Source organism: Penicillium cataractarum (genome assembly GCF_028827025.1).
Source record: "Penicillium cataractarum strain IBT 29864 chromosome Unknown utg000008l, whole genome shotgun sequence".
In the NCBI taxonomy this organism is placed as follows: Eukaryota; Fungi; Ascomycota; class Eurotiomycetes; order Eurotiales; family Aspergillaceae; genus Penicillium; species Penicillium cataractarum.
In genome coordinates, this window is record NW_026622744.1 from 43863 (window position 1) to 61124 (window position 17262).

At 46.6% G+C, this 17262-nt stretch overlaps 6 protein-coding genes across 6 annotated transcripts; 2 read left to right on the forward strand and 4 right to left on the reverse strand.

The window, feature by feature from the left end:
• Positions 1–2536: 2536 nt before the first annotated feature.
• Positions 2537–3523, reverse strand: N7496_009129 (glutathione S-transferase family protein; the record flags this gene model as incomplete). Its single annotated transcript, XM_056702043.1, has 5 exons — positions 2537–2718; positions 2794–2961; positions 3024–3081; positions 3146–3337; positions 3428–3523. The coding sequence occupies 5 exons, from the start codon at positions 3521–3523 to the stop codon at positions 2537–2539; spliced, it is 696 nt and encodes a 231-aa protein (XP_056551043.1).
• Positions 3524–8014: 4491 nt separating this feature from the next.
• On the reverse strand, positions 8015–9083 carry N7496_009130 (DUF3425 domain-containing protein; the record flags this gene model as incomplete). Its single annotated transcript, XM_056702044.1, has 3 exons — positions 8015–8757; positions 8849–8936; positions 8994–9083. 3 exons carry the CDS (start codon positions 9081–9083, stop codon positions 8015–8017), a joined length of 921 nt encoding a protein of 306 aa, XP_056551044.1.
• Positions 9084–9744: 661 nt separating this feature from the next.
• N7496_009131 (uncharacterized protein) lies at positions 9745–10768 on the forward strand (the record flags this gene model as incomplete). The annotated part of the gene is made up of 2 exons (XM_056702045.1): positions 9745–9818; positions 9880–10768. The coding sequence occupies 2 exons, from the start codon at positions 9745–9747 to the stop codon at positions 10766–10768; spliced, it is 963 nt and encodes a 320-aa protein (XP_056551045.1).
• A 1312-nt stretch (positions 10769–12080) lies between these two features.
• Positions 12081–12856, forward strand: N7496_009132 (uncharacterized protein; the record flags this gene model as incomplete). Its single annotated transcript, XM_056702046.1, has 3 exons — positions 12081–12276; positions 12350–12684; positions 12737–12856. 3 exons carry the CDS (start codon positions 12081–12083, stop codon positions 12854–12856), a joined length of 651 nt encoding a protein of 216 aa, XP_056551046.1.
• Positions 12857–13499: 643 nt separating this feature from the next.
• On the reverse strand, positions 13500–14333 carry N7496_009133 (uncharacterized protein; the record flags this gene model as incomplete). Its single annotated transcript, XM_056702047.1, has 1 exon — positions 13500–14333. One exon carries the CDS (start codon positions 14331–14333, stop codon positions 13500–13502), a length of 834 nt encoding a protein of 277 aa, XP_056551047.1.
• Positions 14334–15815: 1482 nt separating this feature from the next.
• On the reverse strand, positions 15816–17123 carry N7496_009134 (glycoside hydrolase family 28 protein; the record flags this gene model as incomplete). The annotated part of the gene is made up of 4 exons (XM_056702048.1): positions 15816–16144; positions 16204–16333; positions 16387–16809; positions 16863–17123. 4 exons carry the CDS (start codon positions 17121–17123, stop codon positions 15816–15818), a joined length of 1143 nt encoding a protein of 380 aa, XP_056551048.1.
• Between the last annotated feature and the right edge of the window lie 139 nt (positions 17124–17262).

Consider the following 17262-nt stretch of genomic DNA (forward strand, 5'->3'; position numbering starts at 1 on the left):
GTACAGACATGCCACTTATCATAGTATGCTTTCTTGTTCGTGTCGCTAGCAACCACTAACCAGCAATCTAGGCATGTATCGGTGTCGCGTTCTTCTTGTTGTCTGTCTGTATGCCACATAGCACATTATGGATGTTGGCCTGTCTTGTTACTCGGTTCACTCTTGCCATGGGTCTCGTCGCTTCTGCAGTCCTTCAATCGCTCTATTTACCGCTTCCTGTGGGATCATGCGAAAATTATAAGGTATGGCGAGATCCCACTAATATTTCAGAAGAAATACCTACCATGTTCGAGGTATTACCAACTACTCGGGTCAAAAAGAAATTCGGCGGACGTTCTACCAATCGGCCATGTGATGCACTGGTCACTATTTGGAAATTTGAGATTGTCTTAGCGTGAGTATACTTGTTTTTCCCTCGAATTATCTTTCCCTAAATCTGATAACAATTCTAGGGTTCTGACCATGATTTTAAGTCTATGTGCCTGCATCCTCGTGGCATATACGGTTATTGCAAATAATCCATCGACATCACCGCCTGTGGCTGCACAGTGGCTGGCAAAAACTTTCAAGTTTGGAATAGACTATGTTAAACGCCTGTGGGGCAAGACTAGACATGACAATGAAAGAAAAGAAGCTGAAGCGAATCTCCTTCCGACCGATCCGGAAGCCTTGGGATATGAGATGAGCATCAGAAACCGTCCGATATGAATTAGCTGTCACCTGTATTTTCCTTGTGATCAGTTAAGCCCGGGACCGCTTACCCCGCCTCAAATAATATCTTCTTACCTTGGATCTATCTCATCATGCTATCTATCTTAACAATCACGGCGCCTCATCATGATTAGAGATTCCTCTACCCAGGCCCTTAGCCTTTCGTAAGTAATCTTAGAACCTCGCGTACGTATCGCGACTGTGATAAGCCATGAGTGGTTTTTTTGTTGCGTCACGCCTCCAGTACAAAAAAGGAACAACAGATCAATCATACATAGTCTTGATGACAAAATGTTAAATAGCATTGGTAGCTTTCTAAGATGATAGACAACGGATGCCAAATGAGCATTTGACAGATAATACTTGGCCAGTGTCAATGCACTAAGGACAGGCGATGCTTGGATTATAGATTAGATAATCTATATCTCTAATGGATATATGCTCAAGCAACCAAGAGGGTCTAAGTATGACCGGGGAAAATGTTACCAGGTACGGTCATCGGGGCACCAGGGCGCCGTCTAGGGCGTACCACCAGACAGCGAGGAAAGAAGTCATATTCGTGGAGGTGCTGGACTTTCCCATATTTGTAAGTATTCGTACTCAGGATTTGCGGATTCCCAATTCGCCGGTGCTCTGGGTCGCTCCATTATCAAGTGAAAATGACGGGCCGCGAAATACGTGCCGCCTATCGAACCAGATTGTGGGGGATACTCTGGTTTGTAATTATGTTTTAAGAACGGTCTGAGCGACTAGAAGTTAGTAGAGGGATATGAAAGGAGTTACGGTGAGCAGGTGTTGATAGTCGTCGAATTATAGTTGATCTATGTTTGCACGTTTTAAATGCAGGGGGTCGTTTCAGTCGCGGCCACCGGAGCGTTAGGGGCGGCGCTCACTGACTGTTTGTGCAAAACAATTTATTTACATATTTTAGAATGGGTTGTGGGCAGAAAATTACTTGTTCAATATTTCTCGGATTTCAAGGTTTACCTAGCAGTCCATATACCCATCCTCACTATGTCCTTACCTGACATGAACGGGTATACCCCTCGGCCTTCACCAATGTGCCAAGTTGCAGGCTGGACACCCATACCCTTTGACCTGAATGACTCAACACTAATGAGACACCCTGTTACCAATATCATCAGCCCCAATCTTCTAGCGCTTTCATCGGACACGATAATCTGCCAGGAAGCTTTAGAAATAGCTACCCACGTATTAGTGGACTGCCCAATTCTAAAGCACTTACGAACGGAATTAAGGCGGAAGGTTAGGGACGCGTTTATTAGCGTGTCCGCTCTGCTGGGAAGGTCTAAGTTCGTTATCAGGAAGTGGGACATTCCACATGTTCAGATAGGGATAGGTATCGTTGAGGTAGTCTGTATATCGACGTCAGGGCGAGGGGTCAGGCTAAATGAAAGCATCATCATAATCATCATCGACTGTAATTGAGGATTCTACGGTAACTACAAAATGCTGATTGTTAGAATCAATAGGTCGATTGGGATATATGGTATGGTGCTAACTAAAAAAGCATAGTAACTCCACAAAAGGGACGGGACAACAGACGCGGCACTGCAAAAATAGTATATTAAGAAATATAACCTCCAAAAGTAGTAAGCCATTTTTCTTCATTATTTACTTCTTGTTCCTGGCTATATCTCTGTCAATAGATTCTCCATCCACTGAAAGGGCTATCCACTACAGAAGTCCCGATAAGAGAGGAACAGGTTTTACAATGGCCATCTCAGCCTCCGTTTGCACATGTGAGCGTTTAAGACTTTAATCAGCCCTAGTTCCTCGCGTCTCCCTTCCTAAAAGTCCAGGCTCAGGTCCAAGGTGCCACCACCTGTATCTCTAGGTCTTCATCGCTTGAATTTGTTTCACTAGTCAAACGCTGTGCGGCGCTTCGTGACGTGACGGCCTTTCTCTCGAAGCCTGGGCGTTTCAAGAGCTTATACAGCCACTTTTCCAGCTGAGAGAAATCATCGAGAGAGACCCCGTCCGAAGCTAAAGGTGACACATTATCATGGTTAACCAAAAAGAAATATTAAAATAACGTAGATAAGCATGGAACGGGCCTACTGTGAGAGGAAACCCAGCCCCAGCAAGCTATGTCGGCAATAGTAACGCGGTCGCCGACGAGGAAACCATTACGAGACTTAGCCAGTTGGGTTTCCATGGTGCGATAGAGACGACGGGTCTCATTGTCGTAGCGGCTAATACTGTACTCGATCTTCTCCGCTGCGTATCCTAGGAGCATTCAGTCAGCATCTGATTGATCAGCTGGGTGATCATATCCCTCGGTAACTAACTCCTAAAATGCTCTAGCTGTCCTTGCATGGGCCCTAAGCCACCAATCTGCCACATGAGCTAAACCACAGCGTTAACTATCTTGCAGCTGAGGCATATGTTTGTGGGCGATGCACGAACGAACCCAGCTTTTTACCTCCCAGTGCTCACGGGAGTCCTTTGGGTACGAGACTCTATAGTTTTTGTCGTAACAATCAACAATGTATTCAAGGATGGCTCCACTTTCAAAGACACATATTCTCTTCCCATCTGCCCAGGTATCCGTGAATGCAAGGATCCGGCCATTGGGATTGATCTCCAGGAACCAGGTCTCTTTCTACTCATTGTCCATTATCTGGATGGGGTATAACGATCAAAACCACACGTGTGAGCTTCATAATATTTTGGGGATATTGTTTCCTCAAACCTTGTACTCAAGCCCAAGCTCCTCAAGCAGGATCGGAACCTTGATCCCATTTGGCGTTGACGCAGTGTAAAGAGTGATGTCAGGCTTGGTACCCATACTGACCAGTTGATTTCGTCTTTGTGATGTGAAATATGTCCTATTACCGAAAGTAAATGCCCGAGGAGCAAAATGCAAACGGAAAAAGAGACTATTACTTATATATAGCATCGTCCGCTCGTGGTGAAGTCTGAACGCCTGGTGCTGAGTCTGAACCTAAACTTTCGCTGAGGAAAGATGTAACATGATTTGTAATGAGCCAATCCATACGAACAGACACGGCTTAGTACCAATTTGTTGGCTTTGGATTTTTACCATCTTCTTTACCGCCAGTCTTTTCAATAGTCTCGGGTGCCATGCGAACCAGTGCTTGGATTCTTGGGTTCGAGCATCTACTGTGCACTACAGAGCGAAGATTTTGGAAAACCTATGGCTCAATTGATAAGGGAAATTTCTGGGGCTTTAGAACCTCATATTTTCTTTATTTCACCGGTCCCTATTGATGTTATGAGCTAAGCCTCCTCCACCTAGGCCTAACGTTGCGCGCTACTTATATCGGTCCTAGGCATGCTAGAAGGCTTTGTTCTAGCATATCTGGTCTTTTAGCTTGTTTGGCTAGTGCGCCTGGGCACGTGCCGTGAGAATTGAGATAGCTCTTAAAATGCGTGAGAAATAACACTGACTGATACTTATAGAATGTCAATTAACTAATCACTCCAATCTCTCGCCATGAATGGCTATATACTTCATGTAAGCCGACCATCTATGGTATCCTACGCGATATGGATTAGAAATTGTGTCACTCTTGACTCCGTGGCGGGAAATACTCTGATAAGCTGTTGCGGCTTACTGGAATAAACCTGGAAAGCACATGAAAATCATGAAATCCATGCCCCCTACCTTACCTTCTTCGTTCTCATATTCATTATTTCAATCTTATCCTAATTATTTCTCCCTTCGGAGGGTCTGAACCATGGTAACACGGTACTTACTAAGAAAGTAGCAATATCTACTCCCGAGTGATGGTTAGTCAATTTAGTGTAAGGTGAAAGCGGTTAAATGTTTTCGTCCAAAACTTGAAATCATATGTAATATGTTATCTTTAACAATCTTTTCGATAATTTCCCTTACAGGCTTCGAAGTATATGATTCATTGGTGAACCGAAAGCATTCGAGGCATATTCTTCGTTATACTTGAATGCTAATTCTTGTAGGTTGGGGATTTGTCTAGCTTTTAAAAAGGAATCTACTGATTACTCAGGTCCTTATCCATGTACCTAAAACGGCAACATATGAGATATATGTGCGGCTGAATCTATCTAAAACGCCAGTCTTAAAATCAGCACTTTTCATGAAAGAGACGATGGCAAGTGCATATTGAGAAAACGAAGTTAGAGAAAACGGAAGCCGAATTACATAGATTGGAAAAGAAGGCTGCCCCGGAAGACATCTAACCAACATTTGCCACCGTATGAGGAAATATCGGTAGCTAGGGACCTCGATTTGTCAATACAAAGAAGCAAATGGAAACTTGCAAAGATGTCTATAATTTTGGAAAGTTATTGAAGATTATAATCAGGTCCACATAGGATATCTTGTCCAAATACGTCTGCCACCAGAGTCCAGTGGCTCGAATCCGGGAGAGCCTGATCATCAAGAATTCTTTCTTTACTAATGGAAAGGTTACAGTACTGTTAGGAATGCTCCTAATTGCTAAGCTACAAATATTCTCGGTAATAATGTAACGAGACTTGTCCGTTACTCACTCCATATAGCCAACTTATGTATAACGTGTGAACGCACATCACTTGCGACACGTCCTGGCAGTGACTCTTGTAGGCCTCTAACGGTCGTTTAATCACGGCTCTCCAAAGTAGGAGGGCGTAGGGTGAGGTAATGGTCGTCAGGTTCAAGCTCAAACTGGTAACTACAAAGTGCGCAATTGCGCACATGATCGCAAGTTTCTCTATCCCCAGGATCTATGCATGTCGCATTCTATCCCTCTGCTAGTCGCAAGCAAAGTTAAAGGAAATACTCATTTCGAAGTCACCATCTACTCGATCCAGGGAGCCATCTAACCAGCAAAATTTAAACTTGGTTGGCCACCGGTGGCGACTATAACTTCTCTCCTACACAACCTTCTCAGTGAAAGAGTGGCATCCGCGCAATAAGTCCCCTAGAAGACTCAAGGCTTGTTGATAAGCAGGAACGCTAGCACATATGGTGCTTTGTGAGAGCTCGGCAACGAAGTCCACTAAAAACTTTCTGTCAAAAGCAAGTGGACATGATTCTGCAGCCAATCCCAACGTCAGAGCACTGCTGAGAGTCACATGAAGAAAAATCCACCATCTTCGGATTGAACATTTCAACTTCAGCAGTTCCAAATATGACCGTAGAGTAGAATAACAACGGGTTAAATAGAGCTCGGCAATCTCCCTGTTATATTCGTTGTCTTTCGAGAGAATAGCTGGTCGGGACAGGCAAAGCATGACGGAGTCCGAGAACATCCGAAAAGTGTAGTGTTCGATACAGTCATTTCTATTCTGACACTTCGCGACATCTTGTATGTGAGGGAGGGATCGGACTTCCACTCGATGTATGAGCCCTCTAAATTCTCGTATTCTCTGCAGAAAAAGTGGCTCCGCAGAGAATTTGGCGTTGGTTAAAGCTTGTCCGATCTTATTTGCAACGATAAATAGATGATGACAGCTGTCGGGAAAAGAGAACAAGCTAGTACCGGGTGTGGCGGACAAGGGGTTGTATGGGAATTCCTCATGAACAGTTATTGAAGATGGACGGTCATACAACAGAGACAAGCGTATCCTGCCAATCTAGCGATCGCCTTGTAGTTTTTCAGTGTTAGTGCAAGGTCTGTTAGAACGTGTTTACTGATAATTTACCAAATGTAGAATTTCACTCGAGCCTCATGTCTCCTGGTCGGCTCAGATACAGTACTTGGGTCTTGGGAGCAGTGTATTCCAAGGCTTTGAGCAAGACGTACATTCGAGCCTAGGACATTGGCTATCAGAGAACTGAGGGAACCATCTGAGATTTCGGCTCTTATGGTGTGGGCAGACTTACCGAGCATAGACCATGACGCTCCAGCATCAGCTTGGTTCCTTAAAAAGTTGACAAGCAGCAAAAGAGTTTAGACAACCTCAATGTTGGGATATGAAATGAAATTGCTCAATTTCAAACATTGAAACGAGCAGGATGCTAGGTGAGTTGGTTAAATCCGTACATAGTGGTCTTTTCCGGAATTTTCTTTGATAATGATAATGAAGACTTACCAAACACACGAGCTTTGGGAATTTCGGACACCAATTCCGACGACGCAATTTGCACACTGCAAGCTAAAATTACGGAAAGAAGCGCGAACCAAGCCGGAGTACATTCTGGTGGAGGCTGTAGCAATGCGCTCATTCCCGCTTTTACCCTCACAATGAGGAAGTGAGATAGCGTAGTTTCAAATTGCGGCAAATCTATAGTCCAAGGCATAATCCGATAGATGGACGCCTGGAAAAAGCGGAAGTGGCTTTCATTTATCAGCATTCGAAAGTGGGGCGTCACGTACGATCATAACCTACAATTACAAAGTATCGTCCTCGGGTAGAGCGCTATAAACTTTTTCTGAGCCGTCTTCAGGGCTCCAAAGGTTAACAAGCGGAAAACTTGTGCTCGAGGCTTGAAGACGTAGAAGCTCGAAGGTAGCCTGTGGGCTCGAGGAAGAATTAAGAGACTGATGCTGCGATTCGGTTGTGATTTGGCAGGGGTTCAGCTTTTGGTAGATAGACAAAAGATTCGGGAGAGATTCCGATCCAAGATGTACTTTAGAGCGATAGGGGAAAACTGGATCTACATACACACCTTGGGTCAAATCGGCCCTTTGAAGGGCTTGTCTGGATAACGGCAGCGACTCTACTCGACTAGGGGTATTCTCATCCAATCTAGCCTGTTTGGATGCACTTGGACCCTGCAAGCCATAGTCACAAAGATCGGGATGGCCGCGGGCTTCGCAACTGCCACATGGCTGGCTGTGATTGCATTTGACCTTTGGGCGCTTGCAAGGATAGCATGATTTCGCAAGACGGTATCGACGCCGCTTGAAAAGTAGATAGTCAATATCATGCTCGGGAACATTCCTCGTCGGATCAGGTTTAGACATATTCATAGACCACACAGACTCTCGTTTAAGGCAGAGTGAGGCGCCAGATAAATTCGCACTTTTCGTCCTCGGTATTCAAACAAAGGAAAGGGAACCAGGTCAACAGTTGTAGAGAGAGGTACGGTAAGGCTGAAAAAAGGCGGATTCTATGCCCAGAAATCCGAAGTGGATGGGGAAACCAGAGCTCAAGGGGCGAACGGGTTTGGGCTGCGTCGCTTAGAGCTTATGTAAGTTTTCTCATTTTAACTAACTAACAAGGGAATTGCGGGCTCGGGACACCATATAAGAGGATGTTTTGGTTCCATGGATAGTTAACAATGTTTTTTCTTGAAGATTATATGTCCATCCATGTTGGCAGGAGATAAAATACCCGGACAGCACAAAGGTCAAACGGTTGCATATAACGTGCAGTCATCATCAACAAATGGCTCCTCGCCTCTCTCCATCCGCCACCGGTTCGTTGCCTCTAACGCCCCCGGTAACCCTTTAAATAACCAACCCCATTTCCTCAGAAACCCTTCCGACATCTCCCACCCCATGATGTCCCAGGGCGGCGACCACGCAATGATGCCGCGTCGCTCGATCTCGTCATCGGGAAAGCCCTGGTATAGCCCGCCGATGCAGTCGGACCAGAGCTCATCCTCGTCGAAGGTGCCAGCGGCCCGGATCAGGCGGTCTCGTCCCTCGGGACATGGGAAAAGGTCGACCCAGTCGCCATGCGGCACCGTTTGTTGAAGTGTGGTGGGCAGGAGTGTTGAAGGGAGTATTTCAGGCTTGGTAGGGTAGGGGATGATATGGATAAGTTCCTCATCACATCCGAGCGGCGTGACAAGGATGCCCGAGATTAGATCGCGGTTGACGGCCAGGGCGCGGAGGGCATTGAATTGGAGGAGTGTGATGAGGTGATCTGGACAGAGGGGGAAGATAATATTGAACTGCCCTTTTCTAGATTTACCTGGCAATAGGGGATTTCTTGCATTGTATAGTTTCTTGATGCGGGATGCTGGGACGAGAGATATAGATTGCTGCTCAACGGCCCAGCATTCCACCAACGCTTCTGAATTGGCCTGTGTCCCGGTTGCAGCACCAGATGCTTCGGCTTTATTTGCTAGGGCTTTGCGTTTTCCTACTGGACTATCAGTTTCAATAATTGGGTACCCCTTGATTGGACTGGTCATGGCTCCTGATTTGGACAAAAGAGAAAACGAGGCCGCACTTACGGTATGCTCTTGTGTTCAGTCTAGTCTGTGCCCGTCTGCGTGCTGCGGCATCCTTGGTCCCAGTCCAGTCGTCTTCCGTGCTTATCGCCTGTACCTGGTGAGCAATTCATGTCGTCTTAGTGACTCAAGGCGGCCTGGTACGTACCTCGGCCAACTGTGCCATCGACGCGAGCTTGATGCGTGGTGCTGTTGAATTTGTAGGCGTATACGTACTAATCATGATACTAGCAGACATTGGAATTGCGGTGATGATACAATTGGTGATGAATGATGCAAGCTTCTTCTGGTCAGCTAAGTCGGTTTATGTAGCCTGCTCACATCGACGAATCTGACACCCCGCTGTGGTGGCGTTGATATGCCCGCTATTCCGCAACGGAGACATGGTTTAGGAAAATTTTACGACATCATTGGCCAATATCACAGTACCTAACTTAAGGAGGTCTAGCGCTATGCAACCTGCTCACATGATGGATCGGGATCAAGAGCTCTAGCATCACACATGGTCCGTCCACTTGATTAACAAACGCAACCTCATGATTTGTCGGCGGGCGGCTAACTCAGAAATTAGCTACATGGCAGCAAGCACCACGCTTCATGCTGCTGGCTCACTCGCTCACTCGTAATTCTCATATTGGCCCGTATCTTCAAAATGCCAAGTTTAATACGACGTGATTGGTCCAAGCGCAATGCAGCTTGCTCACGACATCTGATGCTCGAAATCAACATCCAAGATGCAAGTATCTCGGATATTGTTGAATAAGAGCAATAAAGATCGTAGCAGCGCCTTACTTTCGACGCATCTTTCGTATCATTAAAAACATAGAACTCAGTCCAAGACATTAAGTCATCTGTTTTCTAGTATTACACCCTCATTGACTCAAGTACACGTTTTGAACATGACTTTCCACCCCGGCACTCTTCCCGATCTCCATGGCAAAGTATTCATAGTCACAGGCGGGAATTCCGGCTTGTAAGTCTCACCTCTCCCCTCTCACCACGAAGCCTGAATCGTTGATCTCACCAAAACACAGAGGCTACTACACCGTAGCCCACCTAGCAGAACATGGCGCCCACGTTTATATGTGCACCCGATCCCTAGATAAGGGCGCATCAGCCATCACCAACATCAAGAAAATTCAGCCTTCAGCTCACATCGACCTCCTGCAAATGGACCTCATGGACCTCAGCAGCGTCGTCGCGGCCGCCGAGCACTTCCTCACCCTCGAAACAGCCCTGCACGGCCTAGTCAACAATGCAGGCATCATGGCGACGCCCTTCGAAATGACTAAAGATGGCCACGAGGCCCAGTGGCAAACCAACTACCTCGCACACTGGGTTTTGACGGAGCACTTGCTTCCTCTGATCCTGCAGACCGCCAAGACACTTCCTCCAGGCAGCGTGCGCATCGTCAATCTCACTTCATCGGGCCACTTAGGTGCACCCAAGGGCGGCATCAATTTCAAGGACCCATCTCTCAAGGATAGCGGCCCGTGGACGCGATATGGGCAGAGCAAGCTCGCCAACATCCTGCACGCGAAGGTCCTACACAAAACTTACGGCCCCGGATCTCCCAGAGCGCGGAGCGGGGAGGGCGAGATTTGGGTTTCGTCTGTGCATCCAGGCCTAGTTGAGACGAACCTCGCCACGTCGGTGGAGAGCTCTGGGTCGGGCATAGTGAGTGTTTTCTTGGTTTTACGCATGCTGGGATTGATGTGGCCTGCCGATAAGGGCTCATGGACGACTTTGTTCTGTGCGGCAAGTCGGGATATGAAGGCGGAGCAAAGCGGTACATATTTCGAACTTTTCCGGCGCTTTGGGGAGCCGAGGTGGCAGAGCAGTATGGCGAAGGATGGGAAGCTTGTAGTAAGGTTAGAGGAGTGGACTAGGGGGGTGATGAGGAAGGAAGGGTGGAGTCGGTAATGGCGTTAACTGATTTCCCTCTTTTTCATATATATAATAGATTTATTATTTCACCTTAGTATACATCCTTGTTCATTTCTCATCGTGACCTCAAAAAATATGGCAATGATTGCATTCCAACCACTATTTTCACCCGGATGGAAACATTTGGTATGGTTACTACGGGCCTTCCGTACGGTATTCATGGTATAAATTCCGCCCCAAATTGTGCTATCTGATCCGAACTTTCCCACCAGTCATGTTTTGCCTGGTAGTTAGAATCGGTGGTCCTCGTGATAATTGCCAATGGGGCCAATACACTTACAAATCAGAAACGGACTGTAACTCCGCAGACCGTCATCAACATTGGTGCTGGAGAGATGCCGAAGGCATTTAATCATATTCTAATTATGGCTATCCAACACATCAAAATCCTAAGTTCTTCTGCGCATGGGGTTCTTGCTCTAATGTGGTTTCCAGATTCTTGGTTTAACAGGAGATGCATCAACGAGCAATGGCAGGCAAAGAACAGGCCATGGGTCCAGATCATACGACTAGACTTAGAATAGTTACCGACCTTGGGAATGTCTACGAAGATCAGGGCAAGCTAAATGATGCAGAGGACATATACCGGTGAGCACTAGTAGACTACGAGAATGACCTTGTCCGGAGCACAATAAGACCCGGCAACTGTTAAATGCCTAAAGCGCTACAGATGTAAAAGTAGCGTCCTACCATCCCCACCGGAAATAGATCGATCACTCGACCGTGAAAATATCTGTGAAAAAGATCAGGGGCTTTACAGATACTACTTTGTTGACCATTTATCTAGACAGGGCGTGTCGGGAAAAAGATAGCGGGAACAACGACGGACTGCGGAGTTTAACGATCATCACGCCACTTCCCTTCGGATGCGACGTATGAAATTTGTCGAGAATGAAGCAGGATTTCAGAGGCATTTTGCAGGCTCTTCGTGATATGTAGGAGGACAAGAGGGGAATGGAGGTCAAAGCTCCTCCCACCAAGGTCTCTGAAACTCCGCAAGCTCCGTAAACCCCGCAACTCCGCAGGTCCCAGTGAGAGAGACGTAAGGCATCCAATGATGTCGAGACCTTAGTCCCAAAATACACGAAAACGGAGGTGGCTGCTTTGAAATTATTAATATACTGCCTTGAATTATATGGTAAAAGTCCGCAATTGAAAGCTATGGAACTGTCTTCATAAGCTTGATTTTGTCAATCTCATCGTACGGATAATACATAAATACTCCACGTCTTGCGAATAACTTTGTCACCCCTCATCTCTTTTATTAACACTACATTGAGACAACATAATGGCTGTTATTGAACTGATATTCCCCAAGTTCAAGCCAGATCAGACTTCAATCGACGAGCTCGAACTCAACTGGCCTATTATAAGCCCAAAATTGACTAACCCAAATCCGGGAATCGTGCGTGCTTTTCGCGGATGGATTCTCACCGAGAATGGGCATAATGTGAGAGAGGAGAATAGGGCATTTCTGCTTTTTGGTAAGTCCATATACTTAATAGTCCTCTTCCCTACTTAACTATGATACTAATGTAACGATGTTATAATATATAGAATGGAATAAAGTGGAATCTTTCCACGCCTTCTTAGCCTCAAATCAATTTGCGGGTTTCGTTGCAGCCATCGAGCATCTGGCAACTGGTCCGTCCATATTACAGCTTTGTGAAGTCAACCTTAGCCCAAAGGATGCGGCATCTGCGTCTAATGTTGAGATCCTCCGAGTGGCCGTTCCAAGTGCTATGAAAGTGGACGCGGCTCTGAAAATGTGGGAGGAAATATCTCAGAAAGCTAAAGATAAATATGGAGGTGAAGTTGCTATCACTTACGGCAAAAGCCAGAATCTTGAGGAAGTAATCGTTGCAGGCATCATTGGATGGTCGAGACCGGAGGTAAGGCAGGATGTCAAGTCATAAGTTTACGCAATTTATTAATCTCTTCTAGGGTTCTACTTATGCTACAGGAGGAGGGGCCCTGGAAGATTCTCTTGAGTTACTGAAGGCTTTGGGAGATGTATCACATATCACTGTCAGCATTGGAGCTATGGAGCTTCCACCTTTGTAAACTATCTCCTATCGTGTCGCTCGCTATCCAAGCCATCTATTACTTATATATAGCGAAATGATCTGCACTTTAAAAGAACATTTTATTGACTTTAGGATACAGTCTTAGAAACCTAAACGTCACAAAGTCATGATTAAAGGCTACCAAATCCAGCTTTAGCCCGAGATATCACTCAAAACCGTGTCACCCTTTCATGTTATTTGTCTGACCTGGAGAAGCCAAACACTTTGATCTATTCACCAGCATTATTGCAGTCACAATAGGAGAGGCAGAGTAGAAAAGAAGAGGGAAAGGATTTCTGTGTTTATAAGAAAGGGAGCGAGTTTAAAATCGTAATTGTTAAGCGTGACCGGCTTGGCAGAGATCAGGCACATTTATGCCCAACTAATAGAGCAGTGACGATAAACTATTTAGCGTGCACTCTCTTGCGAGGAACTTTGCGTTATGGAGACACAAATGTGATCTTCCATTAGCACGTCTTAGCCTCTTTGACGACATCTTAGTTACAACTATGCAGCACAATCTCGACCAAATCTAAATAAATTCGGCAAATTATGTTCGTCACAAGTGAATGATAAGCTCAGGGCTCGAGAAGTTCAATCAATTGCCTAGTAACATTCGTCTAATTATGAACATGAAACAGCTAATTAACCCATCGTTTTGAGCTTGCCCACCCTCCATCCATCAAAATGTCTTCACCCGTAATGAAGCTTGCCTCGGAACTACACAAAAATGCAACAACGTTCGCGATATCACCGGGAGTTCCTACTCTTGTGACCGCACTATTGTCGATCAGATCCTTCAATTGCGCCTTCAGTGGTCCCTGCATCTCCTGGTGCCCCATAGCCGTCGATATCAGCCCAGGGCTAACCGAATTAATCCTTGCCCCCTTCTTTCCCCAGGCTGCGGCAGACGCTTGCACACGGACTATGTTGGCGCGCTTCGAGATGCCATAGGCCCGGAGGCCTGGGGCATTCTCCTGGAGATCTGACGGCGGGGCCAGCTCGGGGTGTCCGAGGAGTTTGTCAGCTGGGGCAGTAGCTAGGTGCTTCTCCAGATCTTCAGAAAGAGTGCCTTTCGTTTGGTGGCCGGCAAGACTCGCTATCACGACAAGGGCTGTGTCGGCCGAGACAACGGAGAGGAACGCATCGATGACATGTGCGGTACCCAGGAGATCCACCTGGTAGATTCTGTCTGTAGAAGCCTGGGCGGGCGACAGCCCCGCTGTATGTGCGATCGCATGGATATTTCCCAGGTGTGAGGCTTGTTGTGCGAGGTTTTGCACCGAGTCAAACCTGCCGACGTCGGTTTGGATTGCGTGGACGCTATGGCCCTCTCTACGCAGAGTCTCGGTCGCACTGTCAAGCTGGCCCTGCGAAAAGTCGGCAAGGACGAGATGTGAACCACTTCCGAGTCGACGGGCAATCGCGAGGCCCATACCCCCAGTCCCGATAATCACAACTACGTTTCTCGACATGTTCCCAGTTGCGTGGTCCTGGAAAGCCAGACCACAAGGGAGGGGCTCGAGGGGTATTTATGCCCCGCGTAGACGGTCGATGCTCGGTTATGCATACACCAGTCAGGATGAATTATTTGTTTTGTGAGTGAAGTAGCGGACATTCATTCATTTTGGTTCTTTTTCCCATTTGCCAGCAAAAGTCAGGCTGTGCTGACAGATCCGCTACGCCTTGGCTCTCCCAAAACGGGAAATGTACTGCCATTTGCTTATGGAGAAAGATTATGACACGACAGAGAACTGTTGGTCATTGCGTACGCGATAGACAAATGGTTTCACTCACTGCATCAATCATTCTCAACGTATAGATGGCTCATAATCCTGCTCCTTCTGAACTGGAGTTTATCCACGACCAGGTTGCGAAAATGGCGCATATGCAAGTCAAATGAGGAACAGGTGCACGTTCATGTAAACAGGGATATTGGGAATTTTTGGCCCTGGTCCTCCCATAGACCCATAGCTGATGGCCCGGTTATCTCAAAAACAAAGGATTCCTAGTCAACTGAGAAGGGGAGGGAGTACTGTAACACATTCCTACTTCTCCTTCTCCTGCCAAATTCGGTAACCAAGGCTTAATCCATGATCAAAAATACTCAGCTGTAAGGTGCTGGGATTTCAGCTTCTCTGTGACGGAGTCATCAATCTTCAGCTAAGCAATAATTATAGCTCTTTTAGGATTTTGGAAATAAAAGATCTACCACTAGTTTTTGTTCAGTAATGGAAAAGGGTATTTGTTTCAAGTACCTCCATAGGCGTTGAGAAATTCGCATAATGTCAGTTAGTCTTCCGGCCCTTTGCCCCGGTTAGTCTATTCATTTGGTCGGTATACTCACCTCCACGATGGTAGCTAGTAATATTTTCTATCTATTCTCTTGGTTGAGGTTAGGGTAAGATGGTGAGACGCCCGTTGCAAGTACTCCAACTTCACGCCAGATTACTGTGGTGGCTTGGATTTCTCAAATACATACCTAGTGCGAGTATTCAGTTTTGCCATTTAATCTCCATTTTTTCATGGAAACACCAAGAAAGTGCGACTCCAAGAAGAACCTTTTACGCGCCCTCGTAGATATATTTAGTTAGTTAGTTATATAACGTTCTTTTACTAAGCCCCAACCTAGTAAATCATTATTGGCACTAATAAGCGTACTGAGAGTAAATCTTGCTGAAAATCGAAAAAGTTTGATTCAAGGAATGGTTATGAGCGCGGAAGTTACCGATGTTGAGCTAAAACCTGGTGATAACCCTCAGTTACCTGTGATATTTCCTTGCTTAGATTATTTTGCTTCTATTTAAAATACTACCGAAGAGCTACCCCGCTCCAGGCTATTCAATGAAGGTGATCCTGATATATATTACAAACCCCTATAGGAATTCCACTTCATGCGATTAGGTGCCACCCGCTGCCTGCTTCAAGATTGCTCACCAATAACCTCAATATGCTGTTTAGCACTTGGCATTGCCAGGCACGTTCTTGCACTTCGAGCTGGTCTTTCCACCCTTGACACTGACGCCGTTCCACGTCCAGCCAGAGCAAGCCCCAGAGGCACACAGGATGTACACGTTAGTAGCGCTGCTGTCAACAGTACCCTTTACGTTGCTCAGCGTCAGACCAGTGATGGGAACACCGTTGGTGGGGTTGCCAGTGGGGCTGCCATTCTTGTAGTCCTGCTCGATGACAACACCATACTTGGAGATTCCGGACAGGGTGATATCCTTGTACGTAACGCCCTTGACTGAGCCAGTCGCGCCGTAGACAGTCTTGACACGGACACCTTCAACGATTATAAATTAGCTACATAATCAATATGCCTTTGATACATATTGTACGTACCATTCTGGGAGTTTTTGATAGTGCAGTTCTCAATGGTCACCTTATTCACAGCGTTATCCGAACGTCCACCCACGGAGCCGATCGAGATGCCGTGGCCTCCAGTGCACTGAGCTCCTGTGAAGGAGATATCCTAGACAACATCAGCACATATTTCAGAAGGGCCTCACATTATGCCTTGCGTACCGTGCCAGAGTTAACTGCCAAGCAGTCATCCTGGTTGTGGACAATTGGGTTGGTGATGTAGACACCAGTACTGGACCCAATATCGAAGGCGTCAGTGTTGTGACCGCCCTTGCTGTCACCGTCGGCATTGTTCACAGTAATTCCATCTAAGGTAAGGGCATTGGCCCCATTGATGCTGAAGACCTGGACGGGGGAATTCTTGATGGAGATGTTCTCGATCTTGGAGTTGATCATCTTGTGAGCATAGAAGAACTTGGGCTTAGTCTTGCCGCCGTTGGTTCCCTTTCCATCCCACCAACGGGCACCATCTCCGTTGAGGACAGAGCCAGAGGCTCCCTTGACAGTAATGTCAGTTCCGGAGACAGAGACTAGAGGGCCGGACCATTCCTTGTAGCCGAAGGTAGTCTCTCCCTCGAAGATGACCTTGAGAATTGGTCAGTGGAAGGCATTCAAGTCAGGAAGATTGGGTCTCTCACGGTGGTTCCCTTCTTCAATCCAGTCAGATCAAGAGTGGTGCCAGCGGGGACAGCCACGGAAGACAAGACAATGGTCGAGCAGGAGGTCTTGGACTTGATCGCAGAAGCTGCACCCTTGGAGCCGGAGAAGGTGCAAGTTGAAGCACGCTCCTCAAGAGTTGATGTGGCAATGACATCGAGTTCTGGGACACTGTCGGGAATTGCCTGGACGGCGGCAGCGCCGAGCAAGCCGACGAGGGCAAGTTTGAGGGTAGGGACCATGTTGGAAAAATTGATTCGCAATCAAGAGCGTGATGAGGTTGATGGATTCTCAGGCAAACACGAGATCGACGTATTGTTTTATACTCGTGTTGCCCCTACAAGACGGTCTAGATTAGGATTAGACCAGGGACCACTTAAT